The following is a 14,493-nucleotide window of genomic DNA, read 5'->3' on the forward strand; positions in this document are numbered from 1 at the left end:
GCCATGTTGAGTGTGGCGGGGGGCGTGTCCGATGCATGGGGCGGGGCCTGCTCTGTCAGGAACGCCCCTTTCTCGTTACTTTTTTTTTCTGGTCTCCTTTATTCCTCTGAGAATGATGAAAAACAAAAGTTTCATGTAGCCGGGCGTTGGTGGCGCACGCCTTTAATCCCAGCACTCGGGAGGCAGAGGCAGGCGGATCTCTGTGAGTTCGAGACCAGCCTGGACTACCAAGTGAGTTCCAGGACAGCCTCCAAAGCCACAGAGAAACCCTGTCTCGAAAAACCACTGGATCCAAATTAAATTCTCAGAACCGGACACCAGCAGGTAAACCCAGGGCCACGAGGAATATAATACCTCATATGCACACACATGAATGCACAAGCATATTATAAAATATTTTTAACAGAAAATATAATTAGCTTTCTGTAGAAAAGACAAAATAAAGGACAAACGTGGTGGCACACATCTTTAAGCCTAGTGCTTGGAAGCAGAGGCTGCTTGTTTTATATAGCAAGTGGCAGGTCACCCTGTCTCAAAACAAAATAGAAAGGACATAATTGGTCTAGCACATCCCTCTAATCCTAGCTACCATAGAGGCTTTAGCAGGAGAATCAAAAGTTCAAAGCCAGCCTATGCAGTTTAGTGTCTCAAAAATGATAAAAAGAGCTGGAGATGTTGCTCAGTGATAGAGCACTTAGCTGGTGTGCACAAGATCATGCGTTCAATCCTCAGTACTTCAACAACAAAAAAGATAAAACAGAAAGTTTCTTGTAAAATAAATGTATTTTAGTATAAAATACTCAAGTGCTGAAACACAATAAAACAATGTTCACAGTTGTGCCTAAGACCAGGAGGAGTAGCTCACACCAATGATGCATTCAAGCACGCTGGGTTCAGAAGCCTGTCTCAAAAAGCAACAATGGCAAAAAATATTAAATTGAGTATAACCAGTTTCCTTACGTGATATTTAAAATTAAATATACATGGGGGCCAGAGAGATGCATCAGTGGTTTAGAGCATTTGTTGTTTTTGTAGAGGACCCAGTCAGGTTCAATTTCCATCACCCACATAGTGCCTCTCTAACTCCAGTTCTAGGGGATCTGACACCCTCTTTTGGCCTCCAAGAAGACCAGCTAGCTATACATGTGATGTTCAGACATATATGCAGGCAAAAACCACATAACTAGCCAGGTGTTTGTGGCGCACGCCTTTAATCCCAACACTCAGGAGGCAGAGGCAGGCAGATCTCTGTGAGTTCAAGGCTAGCCTGGTCTACAGAACGAGTTCCAGGACAGCCTCCAAAACAATACAGAGAAACCCTGTCCCGAAAAAAAAACTATAAAATAAGTAATTCTTTTAAAATTCTAAAAGTCAATATACACATACACATATCCTCTGTGAATGTGGTAGATACAAACATCATCATCAGTATATGTGGTTTTTATTGAGTGACAGAGATTAAAGCCAGCGCCCCTAGCTGGCACCCCCAGTGGTAAGGTTTTGAAATGTCCTTTGTAGAGTTCCTCTTTGTTCTATATCATGTTTATATAGAAAATAGAATTTAAGGCTGAGATTCAGATAATCAGCAACAGGTTCTTCACCTCCATAATTTCTGATGGGACATTCAGAGAGCTCACTCAGGACAACACTGTTGGGGAAGTCCTGTGTATATGTCAATAAATTACTGCTGGCCAATAGGAATCTAGGTAGGTGGGACTAGGAGTCCAGGAGGATTCTGGGAAGGAGAAACACAGAGAGTCGACATGTAACCGCCATGGGGTAGGAAACCCGGAACTATTCTCCGGTAAGAGACATACTTAGATTAACAATTATGGGGTAATTACTTAAAGCAGAGCTAGCCAGTAAGAGACAAGCAAGGCCAACAGCTTCAAAATTAATACAGCGTCTTGTGTGGTTATTTGGGGACTACAATGTGGCAAAGCCCAGGCGACTGGCGGGTGATATACCAAAGCGGCTAGCAAGGAAAGCTTCCTTTTACACAACACCTTTTCTTTTCAACTATTTTTAGTTAGCATGAGGAAAAATTTATTATGACATTTACACCACACACACACACACACACACACACACACACACACACACACACACACACAGAGTTATCCCTTGCTTGTATCCCCTCACTCCAGTCTATTGCTCCCCCTTGTCACTCTTCCTCTCTCCTCCTGGTCCTCTTCCTGCCCCAGGACATGGTCCTCTATCATTGTCACTTCCCTCTTAAGACCTCCTATGAAAAATGTTCCTTGAGCAGTGCATTGGGAGGGAGCATAGCTGACTCCCAACCCTTCCAAATTAATGGCTAGGAGTCTTGGGGAGCAGAAACACTCCACATATAGTCACAGGCACGGGGAAAGAAGAGCTAGCTAGGCCCTCCCCGTCTGTCTCATTCCTCTTGATTCCAACCCAAACTCACCCCTTTTCTAGCCTCTAAAGTGAAAAAACGTTCACGATGCCACTGAGAGAACTTTAGGCATCACTGGCAATATCTGCCACAGGGGAGATGCTGTGTGGTAACTGACTTTTCACCATCTCTTCCTCAAGACCCTGCGGACATCGTTAAGTGGGGAATGTGTTTGATAGGGAAACACGGGACGTTGAAAGTTACCATAATGTTCTTCCATTGTATACATTTCCTTTCAGGCTTGCTTCCAGACAACTTCCCCTCAGTATAGGCACAAGCTCATCCAAGGAAAAGTTACTAAAAGTGATTGAGGGTGTTAAATGTTTAGTGAGGTCAGACAGGATGGTGCACTCAGCAAGCAGGCTGAGGCAGGATTGCCCAGTAATTCGCAGTCAGTCTGTTCTTACATAGAGTTCAAGGTCAGTCTCAAAAACAGGGGGAGCGGGGTAGCAAAATGGCTTACTGAGTAAAGGCGGTTGCCACCGAGTCTTGAGTTTTATGCCTGGAACTGAGAAAACTGACCCCTAATGCCAACAATGTTCTCTGACTTTCACATGCACAACCTTTCCCACCTGCATACACTAAATAAATCACACCCACAAATACATATGATTTTTAATTTCAAAAGGGGGATGGAGGAGAAAGGTAAGTCAGTAAGGACTTGCCTTGCAATTAAGAGAATCTGAGTCTGATGCCTAAAACCACATTTTTAAAAACCTGGGTGCACACTGGATCTACACACTGGATCCCTGAGGCTGGTTGGCCAGGCAGTCTAGTGTACTCAGTAAACTTGAGGCCAATAGACACTCTGTCTCAAGAAACAAATAAACAGGGCTAAAGAAATGCCTCAAAGGTTAGGAGCAATTATTGCTCTTGTAGAGGCCTCAGGATTGATTCCCAGCACCGACATGGCTGCTCACAACCACCTGTAACTCCAGTTTCAGAGGATCTGATGCCCTCTTCTGTCCTCCACGGGCACCAGGCATGTGAGTGGTGCACAGATACACATAAAAGAAATTAAAGCAAACATCCATACACATAAAACAAAGTGATCTAAAAAAAGAAAATAGACAAAACAAAGCTACACCTGGGAGCCCCCCAGTAACATGCTGTTAAGCATCCATTACAGACTGCCCTCACTAAAACAATATCCAGGAGAGGACCAACCCTGTGCACATCCAGGGGCAGCAGCTACACAAGAAACCAAAGTACACAGAAGTTGCTTGTCCCCTTTTTGCTCCATCCAGAACTAACAAAACTTTCAGGGTATCAGTGGCTGTTTCACAAGCCCAGAATTTCCAGGAAAGAGGCCAGCACACAAGGTGCTTGTGGAAACCACCTTTGGAAGCCATCTGTGATAGCTGGGATATTTGTGTTTATCTTCTGCAACTGTCTCCCTGCACGCTCGTGCTGGGCAAGCCTTCTGTTACTGAACTATATTCCAGCCCTTACCTTTTTCCTCTTTTGTTGCTTATGCTTCTGGTGTCAGAGAATCAATCCAAGATCAAAGAATCTTTCCTGCTCTTTTAAGAGTTCTAGTTTTAGCCATTCTGTGTAGTCTTAGATCCACTGAACAAGCATCAATGTGTAAGTGAAGGTTCAGGTTCAGGTTCATTATTTTACCTGCCAGGCTATCCAGGGCTATACAATTAAGACCCTTCCTGTCAACCCACCTCACAAAAAAAGCTAGCTGACAATTAGCTCCATGGATTCTGCTTCAAGTCCCTACCCTGACTTCTCTGGGTGACAGACTGTGATCTGGAAGTATAAGTTAAACAAACCCTTTCCTCTCCAAGTTGCTTTTGGTCAGTATTTAATCACAGTAACAGAATGACACTAGGACACCAGTTCCATAAGACTTATTTCTGGGCTCCTTATTTCTTCCCGACTTAAAAAGAAAAAAAAAAAAGTAAGTCAATCTAGGCATTTGCAGGGTTGTAATCTGGTACTCAGGAAGCTGAGACAAAATTGCAACTTCAAGGACAGTGTGAACTAGGCTCAGGGTACATGGCAGTTTCAGGCCAGTCTGGACTACAGTGAAACCCTGTCTGAAGAACAAAAATAAAAATCCAAGGGCAGGACACACTGCCATTTTATTGGCTGCATTTGCTCTCTTGACACCTCTCAATATGTATTTCTGAACCATTTTCTTGTTATCTCCCAGATGCCGTGCACCCTTTTAGCATTTGTGTCCCAGGAATAAAGTTTCCCTTACAAAACCACACTGCCTTACGGGCATTGGTGGCACATGCCTTTAATCCCAACACTCAGGAGGCAGAGGCAGGCAGATATCTGTGAGTTTGAGGCCAACCTGGTTTACAGAGCGAGTTCCAGGACAGCCTCCAAGACAATACAGAGAAACCCTGATTCGAAAAAAACAAAAACAAATAAGCAAACAAACAAAACCACACTGCCTTTATTGCACCCATGAGGACAGTCAGGATCCTGAGCAGACAACTGGCAATTCCACTTCACAGTGTAGTCCTAAAAGAATCTAAAGCCAGAACTGAATCAGATGCCCTACACACGTCATTTCAATGGCCCGACCCGAGATGGGCAAAAACGTGGCACATATGTCTAATGGGATATTACTCTTCCAATAAAGGAATAAGGCCCGGATACACACTACAATACAGTTGTGCCTTGAAGCCGGGCGTTGGTGGCGCACGCCTTTAATCCCAGCACTCAGGAGGCAGAGGCAGGCGGATCTCTGTGAGTTCGAGGCCAGCCTGGTCTACAAGAGCTAGTTTCAGGACAGCCTCCAAAGCCACAGAGAAACCCTGTCTCGAAAAACCAAAAAAAAAAAAAAAAAAAAAACAAAACAGTTGTACCTTGAATGCCTGTAACTACACCTCCAGAGGATCTGAGACCCTCTTCTGGCCTTCACGGACATCTCTGCATAAACATGGCATACACCCACAGAAAGGAAAATTGCTCATGTATGAAGTTATTAAAATAAAAAAGAAAGTTATACTCTTCCTATGGCCAGGTTTCTCAACAGGAATATATTGACATTTGGGCCGGTCAGTTCTTGTTGTGAAGATTGTCCTATGCACTGGGGGACATCCAGCAGCCCTAACTGGATGACAGTAGCACTTCCCAGTTATCTCAGAAATTAACATTAAATGGAGGCTGGATCTAGTGACACAAGTTTGTAATCATAGGTTCAATTTCCAGCACCACAAAAAGCATACACTTAAGAGTAAAAAAAAAAAAAGGGGGGGGAGACAGAGAGAGAGAGAGAGACAGAGAGAGAGAGAGACAGAGAGAGAGAGAGAGAGAGAGAGAGAGAGAGAGAGAGAGAGAGAGAGAGAGAGAGAGAGACAGAGAGAGATGAAGGAGGGGGATGGCTCTCTCATTGTGTGTACTGCTCTTCCATGACTCAGCTTTGATTCCCAGCACACACAATTGCACAATTGCCTGTAGAGGACCAGAACCCTCAAGCCTCTGTGGGTACTAGCACTCATGTGCATGCATCACTCACTCCTACACACACACACAACTAAGCACTATATAAAAAAAATTATAAAAGAGTAAAAAGTACAAAGATGGGGGTGCATCTGAATGGTTGAACTCTTGTCCAGCGTGTGCAAGGTCCTAGGTTCAGTCTCTAATATCATGCCTTTGTGCATATCATGTCCCCACTTAGAAATAGTTACTGACAGCACTGAAACTACAGGTTTGCTTCTGTCCCACTGACCTTGGAACTTTCTGTTCTCACCACAAGCCATGTGGATGGGGGCTCTGAGCAGTGACTCTGTGAATGTGTTTGCTCCCCAAGTAGAAGTACTGAAAGCATGGAGAAGTTATTCCAGCTGGAAGCTCCCCTCTCCATGTTTGTTTGCTTTTTGTTTTTATTTTTTGGTTTTTAGAGACAGGGTTTCTCTTTGTAGACCAGGCTGGCCTCAAATTCACACAGATCCATCTGACTCTGCCTCCCCAGTGCTGGGATTCTGAGCTCACCACCTTTGTCTTTTCAGCTCACTTGGAATTCTGGCAAGCAAATCAAACAAGCGTCACAACAGTTTAACAAAACTCTTTAATAAAATTTATAAAAACAGTTTCAATTGTTTACCTTTCCACTCCCCCACAAAATACAAAATTATCAGCACCCACACACATATACACTCAAACTACATACAAGTGACACTCTATATTGACTACATTAGACATTTAAACTACAGAGAAATCAACAGTTCTCACAGTTGACTGCAGCCATTGTTTTCATCCCAAAAATAGTTTCAATGAAACTCTCTCCAGTGGTTATTAAGAAACTGAGATTTGTATTTTGAATTAAGAAAAGATTGTGTCAAGACCCTCACCCCCTTCCTCCCATTAGAACAGTGTTTTCTTCCTGTTTCTATGAGAAAACACACAATTTCTAACATTCTCAGTTTTCTTTTTTCTTTTTGTGTTTCTTTTTAGAGACAGGTTTCTCTGTGTAGCCTTGGCTGTCCTGGAACTAGTTCTTGTAGACCAGGATGGGCTCAATCTCACAGAGATCCACCTGCCTCTGCCTCCCAAATGCTGGAATTAACGGCATGCATCACCACTGCCTGGCACATTCTCAGTTTTCTATATATACTTAGAACTGGATAACCTTGGTCCAACTCAGCCAGCATTTTCTATAGCTACTGTCAAAAGCAGGCATTGGAAGGGCATGTCTTCTGGGCTTTGGGGATGCATGGACAAGGGTTCCAGTCAGGAAATACATGGTGAGATCCTTCTATTCTTCTAGAAATTTTCTAGGGACGAGGTCAAGCCACATGTGCACCCTCACCATCAGTGAGCTATCTGGCCAGGCTCAGTGACACACTTGCTACCCCCCAAGCCAGTCTCTCGAATTTCCTCTCCTCTGTCTTTGGCTTCCGCACTCTGGGCACTAAGTCTCAGGATGCATCACTTTTATGTTGGTGTAAAGGAAACGTAAGAAACCAAGTGATGCCTGAAAGCCTTCCTACGTGCTCTGGTCACAGCTCCCCATAGAGAACCAAGGCATCATATCCCACTGCAGCTTTCACCTAAGAAACAGTGACTCCGCACAAGGGATGACCATTTCAAGTGGGTGCTCCAGAGGTGAGGAGGGAAGCCCATGAAAGGTCTTTGAAAGACACAACATCCAGTTCAGTTGCACCCATATCAAGACACCTATCTGCCACGAGAAAAGGACCCAGTCATTTCTGCATCATAGAAAAGCACCTGGGCAGGGCAACAGAACTCAGGAGCATAAGTGGGTATTAGAATACAGAACACAAATGTAGAAATTGAAGAAAGTACACAATTTAAAAGTCTTAGTGTGTGTGGGGTGAAGGACTTGGGGCACGCGACACTTGCCTAGATTCCTAGCTCAGAAACAAAACATTTTCTATACACAGTGAAGCAGAAGCAGGACAGACAGCCTTCCCTGCCTCTTCAACATAAAGGAAAACTGCCAGTGCTAGCGGACTCCTCTGACTCAAACTGTCATTTTGAAATAATAAAATTTGAACTGGGAGCCGGGCGCTGGTGGTGCACGCCTTTAGTCCCGGCACTCGGGAGGCAGAGGCAGGCGGATCTCCATGAGTTCAAGACGAGACCAACCTGATCTACCTATCGAGTTTCCAGGACAGGCTCCAAAACAATACAGAGAAACCCTGTCTCGACAAACAAAAAAAGAAAAAAAAAAAAAAAAAAAAAAAAGAATTGAACTGAACTGGGGCTACAGCTCAGTAACAAGACTGCTTGCCTTGCACTGTAAAGTCCCAAATTCTTCCCCACCCATGGAGGAGGAGCAGAATTAAAATAAAAAAGAAATTAAAAAAATAAAAAAGGAGAAGTTAGCCTATAACTCAGTGGCAGAGTTTAAACCCTAGCACTGTAGAAATAAAAAACTGATTTCAAGAGTAAGTGACAACCTAACGCACAGTAGACTGGTAGAATTGGAGCACTATGCAAACTGCATCTCAGATAAGTCTCTCAGAAACTCAGGGAAGAAGCTGAAAGGCCCCTGCAACATTGCTCTGCATCTCCCATGGCTCCACCCAGGGGCTCCTCTCTAGTCCTTAGTCGTCCTCGCCGCCACCATACATGTCAGCCAGCTTCTTGAAGCGGTTGCCCCACTCCTGCAGGTAGTCATAGTCCTGGTCCTGATCCGACTCGGAGGAGTTCAGTGAACTCAGGCTAGCAGCTTCGGAACCACTCCCCTCATAGTCAAACACCAACAGAGAGTCGTAAGGAGGTGCCGTGGGGTCGCTGTCGGCTGCCTTCAGATTCTAAAGGGAAGAGCACAATATTTGTAACTGAGGTAAGCATCATCCAGAACATGAAAAGGCAACCCACGAGCAGTTAGGCACACACATCAAGACAGAAGAACAAGCCACAGGATGCTTTCCCTGCATAGGGTTGATAAGTTATATGACGTCAGCAGGGAGAGATGGACAACTAGCTGCCTGTCAGGATGGGGTCCCCAGAAACCAGAGTAAGGACCTCATATCACCAGTGAAGATAGACAGAGGCTAATAACAATGAGAGTGCTCAGAAGGGTCTATAGAGATAACAGGTCAGTCCAAGAAGGTCCTCTAAGGGTGGATGCCAAACTATCATTGTTAAATGTTAACTCTGAGAGGCAAATTGAAGGATCAGGAATTTAAAGTCATCCTCTGTGTGGTGGTTTGAATGAAAATTGCCCCCATAGGCCTACAGGGAGTGAACTATTAGCAGGTGTGTGGCCTTGTTGGAGGAAGTGTGTCACTGTGGGGGATACTATGCCCAACTTGGGACACAGGCTATTTCTGCCACCTTTGGATTAAGATGTAGACCTTGGCTCCTTCTCCGGCACCTTGTCTGTCTGTGTGCCACCTGCCATGATGATAATGGGCTAAATCTCTGAACTCTAAACGAATCCCAATTAAACGTTTTCCCTTTTAAGAAGTGCCTTGTGCTGGGCATGGTGGAGCATGCCTTTAATCCCAGCACTCAGGAAGCAGAGGAGGATCTCTGTGAGTTAGAGGCCACCCTGGTCTACAGAGAGAGTTTCAGGATAGCCAGGGTTACACAGAGAAACCTTGCCTCAAAAAATAGATAGATAGATAGATAGATAGATAGATAGATAGATAGATAGATAGATAAATAGATAGATAGATAGATAGATAGATAATCCCAGCCTGGTCTATGCAGGGAGTCCAAAGCCAGCAGGGTTACATAGTCTTTGAATACTTGGTCCCCCGGTGGAATCGTTTGGAAGGATTAGGAGGTATGACCGAGGAGGTGTCACTGAGAACAGGATTTGGGGTTTTAAAAGACCAGTCATTTCCAATTTTTAGCTCACTTTGTCTCTGTCTCTCTTTCTCCTCCAGCTTGTGCATCGAAATGTGAGCCCTCAGCCACCGCTCCAGTCACGCACGCCTGCTGCCGTGCTCCCTGCCATGATAGTCATGGACTCTAACCTCTGGAGCTCTGCATTAGACTCTTTGTTCTGCAAGTTGCCTTTGTCATAGTGTCTCAGCACAGCAATAGAAAAGTAACTAAGACACCAAGACAATAGAGCAGGAAGGCTCTATTTACAGAGAAGACTGCTGAGCCCAGATTTCCACAGGCACCAAGTGCATCCCCTACTGTCTGCTTAAGCTTTTTGATTAGAGCTGAACATACTTCCTACACGTACAATAGCATGTGGGTATGTTACATGGTGGATGCTATTTTCGTGGGCCTTAGGTAAACTGGAGTACATTTGTGCATGCCATATGTTTGTGTTTACATGTGTGTGCACATGTGCATGTGAAGGCCCAAGGTCTTCATCGGGACGTTGACATTGGGGGTCTTCACCTTTTCTTCACTGTATTCACTGAGACGAGGTCTCTCAATTGAACCTGCAGCTTGCTGATTCCGGACCATCTAACCTGGACACTAGAACAAAAGGAGGCTGCCATGCCCACTTAGCACTTATGTTGGTGCTTCACATCCAAACTCTGGTCCTCAGCCTTGCTCAAAAGATGCTCTACCAACCCATTGAGCTATTGCCCCAGGCTCCCCAGGATGCTATCCCAAGCAGCTGTAATGAATGCAGGGAACCCATTAATAAAATCAAACTAAGTCTGCTAAAGCTTTGCAAGTAGATATTGGTTTTGTCTCAAGGATCTGGACAAACACAAGAATTTGAAGGTTCTCCTCATTGGAATGTTTATCTCCTTGGTTCCCAAGTTAAGAGATGCATTGTGGGCCAGGAGGTGGTGGCACATGGACGGGCGGTAGTGATACATGCCTTTAATCCCAGCACTTGGGAGTCAGAGGCAGGTAGCTCTCTGTGAGTTTCAGACCAGCCTGGTGTACAAGAGCTAGTTCCAGGAATGCTACCAGCTTCCAAAGCCTCAGAGAAACCCTGTCTCGAAAAACAAAAACAAAAACAAAAAAAAAAAAAAAAAAAAAAAAAAGAAAGAAAGAAAAAAAGAGATGCACCATGCCCTGGCTGGAAGTTTGCCTACTTACTTCATCGATGAAGTTCCCAATTTCATCAGGATTGGCTGGGCGGGGACGATACTGGGGCATACTCAGGAGGGTGGGAGCCACATCATTTCGAGTCACTTCAGGTCGGGCATCCAGGCCCCTGTGCAATTGGCTCAAATCAAAATCCTAGACAGAAGAGCAGAAACATGCCAACAAGTGAAAAAGAAGCAGTTGCATAGGTGGGCTTGTCTGCTGCATGGAATCACACACTGTGCCACTGGACAAAGCTAAAACTGCCCTCCATGTGGTATTGGCCAACATGTGCCCAAAAGCATATGAAATGGCTTCCAAATTAACTCACACTGAAGAAAAGAGAGCACTTGGGGATTCTAAGAATGCAAGCTGTTGTGTCTTATTCATTTCACAGGCTTATTACTTGGCATATTTTACTCAGTCCTCCCCCACCATAGCTGATGCAAGTAGTGCCTGGCCTGTTAATAATACTCTGACAGATGAGGGCCTTCAGGTAATAAGATAGCAAGTGACGCATGGCTACTGAAAAAAAATTAGGCTCCAGGCAACAGACCTGAACACAGGGGTAAGCTTAGGGCCTTTCAGCAAAACTCTGCCTGGATTAGCTGAATTCTCACTGATTTATAGATGTTGTAAGCTTCAATGTAGTCAACAAACGCTCCAGAGAACACAAGAGTGTCTGGGGGAAGACACCCAACTTCTTGTGTACCAGCGACATCACAGGGTTCTGTGCTCCATAGCAGTACTGTGGGGATGACTCTCTGAATCAGCAGTACCCCTCCCCCACAATCAGACTTAAAAGTTTTGCATCTTTAAACCCCACCTGGTCCTCTTCTCCACCGCCTTCTTCGTCATAGTAATATACATTGTCGCGGGTGTCATCGTCCGGGGGCAGCAGGGGCTCTTTGACCACGGTTCTCCTCCGTAAAAACAGTAGGAGCAGCAGGATCAGAACTGGAGACAGGTGAGGAGGGTGAGGAGAGTGGTGAGTCATGGGAAGACCAGAGGAGGCAACTCTCATGTCACCACAGCCTTGCAACTCCAGGCAAGTGGCAGACGGCAATTACCCCGAGTCCACCCTGGGCTACATAGTAAGTTCCAGGCCAGCCTGAACTACAAATGAAACCCCTTCTCAAAATACAACACAAAAAACAGGCTGGCACTAGGGAGGCAGAGGCAGGCGGATCTGGATCTCTGTGAGTTCGAGACCAGCCTGGATTACCAAGCGAGTTCCAGGACAGCCTCCAAAGCTACAGAGAAACCCTGTCTCGAAAAACCAAAAAGCAGGCTGGACATCTCGCTCCTAGCAAAACTTCTTCTTTAAATGCCTGATAGGAGAATCTTCCCAACTTTAGCCATTCTAATAAACTGTATCTACTAGGCGGGGAGAAAAAACATTGATCATAGGAACTCTCAGGGCATTGGCACCAAGCCCAGGACACTCTACAGGTAAAAACAGATCAAAATCAATTGAACTACGGACAGAAATGCGTAGCTTCCTCTAGCATCTCCATTCTCCATCTTTTCAGCCATGGATGCTCATTGCTCATCCTATCCATGGTCTCCACTGTCTCCCAAGCATTCAGTGGACTCCTAGTGAAAAGCAGGGGCTCCTAAGCTGCCTAGCAATTTGCGATGGCTGAACTTGAGCCAATGGGATGTGAGTGGTAGTGCCGTTGACAACCTGCATTTAGGGAGCCTCAGCTTTCTTTTCTGTCCTCCAAGATGAGATTGGGGAGAGGGTGACGGCAGCTGTCGGCCTTGACTGTGCTGATGAGAACAGTGACTGTACCATGTTGTCTCTGCCACACATGTGGTCCTGCAACCTCATCATCACTTGGAAACTGAACAAAATGCAGCCTCTGAGAATCTTCACCAGGCACCCCGGGTCTGAATTCACATGTTACTGAGGGGCACAGGTGATTTGCGTGTGCTCAGTCTTGGGAAGCACAAACAAAACAAACAAAAAACCCAGAACAGAATGAAGCTGGCTCCCACTTCACCACATTGCCAGTTTCATCGGTACCTAACAGGAAGCTCTTCCTAGGAAACAACAACCCTTCCCAATCTTAGAGGTTCCAGGCTGAGGCACTTGCCAGCTGTACTTACTCAGCAAAGCGAGGATCCCTCCAAGAATCCCTAGGATGGCAGGAACTTGCAACCCTGCTTCCACGTAACCCGACCTCATGCAGTTGTTGACAGCCCCTTCACAGTCACACACAATGATGTCCAGTGTGGTCACCTGGTCTTTGTTCTGGTTATCCATGAGCTTGAGATTGATTTTGTAGTCGCCCAACTCTAAGGTCTTTTTTGGCTTCAAAATGAGAGATTCTTGGGCTGGGGAAAGGAAAACAAAGAAATAGTAAGACCAGCGGAGGGTACAGAACAAAAAGCTCAGTAAAATGCAAATGTTTAGGGAACCAAAGACATACAGAGCTGGGGGAAGGAACTGCTTGGGGTTCGTGTTTCTGTGCAGTACGTTTCAGAGGAAAGGGGCATGCAGGAAATGTAGAAGGCACTGGCATCACATCTCAAGGGGAAGGAGAAGAGGGGGAGTCCTGAGGTGGGAAGGCAGAAGCGAGGCAGGCCGAGCTGCTCTAGAAATGGAGCTGGACTTCACACCTGGGTCGTTGTACTCAATGGTCCAGTTGACACTGGCCCCGTGGGTTAGTTCCGCAGTGAAGGGGGATGTATTGGGAGGAAGATCTGGATCCAGGATGTTGATGACATGGGGCTGTGGGTTCCTCTGGCAGAATTGCATGCTTCGAGGTTCTGGGATGGGAGCATTGTCATTGACATCAGATAGCACCAAGAGAAGAGTCCCCGTGCCAGTGGCAATTGGCGAACCTAGGAGAAAACAGAGAGGCTGTCACAGATCAGGGGTATTATCACCAGCAGTGCGAATTTTGTGTCAGCTTGTCTGTGACCCTCAGAAGGTTCCACACTGCCACACAGCCTCCATCCTACCACTTGCCTCCCCTTTCTGGCAAGCTCATTGCCTCTTTTGCGCACAAGGATCGGGTTATTCTTCATATCAAAGGCAGCTTTCTTTTTCCTGATATAATAATATTTTCATCTATTTAAGTTTTGGGGCTTATTGTTTTTGTTGTTGTTTGTTTTTGAGACAAGGTCTCACTGTGTAGTATTTAGAATTACAATCCTCCTGTCTCAGTCTCTTACAAAAGTCTGGATACAGCTGATCATTTAAAAAAGAAAAGCTGAGTGTGGTGTGGTGGTAGTGCTTGCTTGGATTTTTTTTTTTTTTTTTTGGTATTTACGAGACAGGGTTTCTCTGTATTGTTTGAGGCTCGAACTCACAGAGATCTGCCTGCCTCTGCCTCCAGAGTGCTGGGATTAAAGGCGTGTGCCACCACCGCCCGGCATTTTTTTTTTTAAAGACAGTTTCTCTATGTAGCCTTGGCCATCTTGGAACTCATTCTGTAGACCAGGCTGTCCTGGAACTCTGCCTTCCAAGTGCTGGAATTAAATGTGTGTGGCACTACCCTCCAGCACTTGCTTGGAATCTTAGAATTTACAGGCAGGGGAGGATCACCTCAAATTTGAGAACTTCTGGCTACATGTGAGTTCAATGTGAATTCAAAGTGAGTTCAAAACTAGTC

At 45.4% G+C, this 14,493-nt stretch overlaps 1 protein-coding gene across 2 annotated transcripts in view; it reads right to left on the minus strand.

Annotated features, from left to right (window-relative positions):
- Positions 1 to 6,440: 6,440 nt before the first annotated feature.
- The window catches only part of Cdh1 (cadherin 1), a 71,726-nt gene continuing 63,673 nt past the window's right edge, over positions 6,441 to 14,493 (minus strand). For both annotated transcript variants that reach the window (XM_005076324.4, XM_021230791.2), the window contains 5 exons: positions 13,496 to 13,720; positions 12,983 to 13,210; positions 11,697 to 11,827; positions 10,883 to 11,026; positions 6,441 to 8,670 (listed from right to left, as the gene is read on the minus strand). In XM_005076324.4, coding sequence (XP_005076381.1) covers positions 8,461 to 8,670; positions 10,883 to 11,026; positions 11,697 to 11,827; positions 12,983 to 13,210; positions 13,496 to 13,720 — 938 coding nt within the window. In that variant the 3' untranslated portion in view covers positions 6,441 to 8,460. The remainder of the gene's footprint in view (positions 8,671 to 10,882; positions 11,027 to 11,696; positions 11,828 to 12,982; positions 13,211 to 13,495; positions 13,721 to 14,493) is intronic.

The sequence above is a fragment of the Mesocricetus auratus genome, unplaced genomic scaffold, assembly GCF_017639785.1.
Source record: "Mesocricetus auratus isolate SY011 unplaced genomic scaffold, BCM_Maur_2.0 Super-Scaffold_100062, whole genome shotgun sequence".
NCBI lineage: Eukaryota > Metazoa > Chordata > Mammalia > Rodentia > Cricetidae > Mesocricetus > Mesocricetus auratus.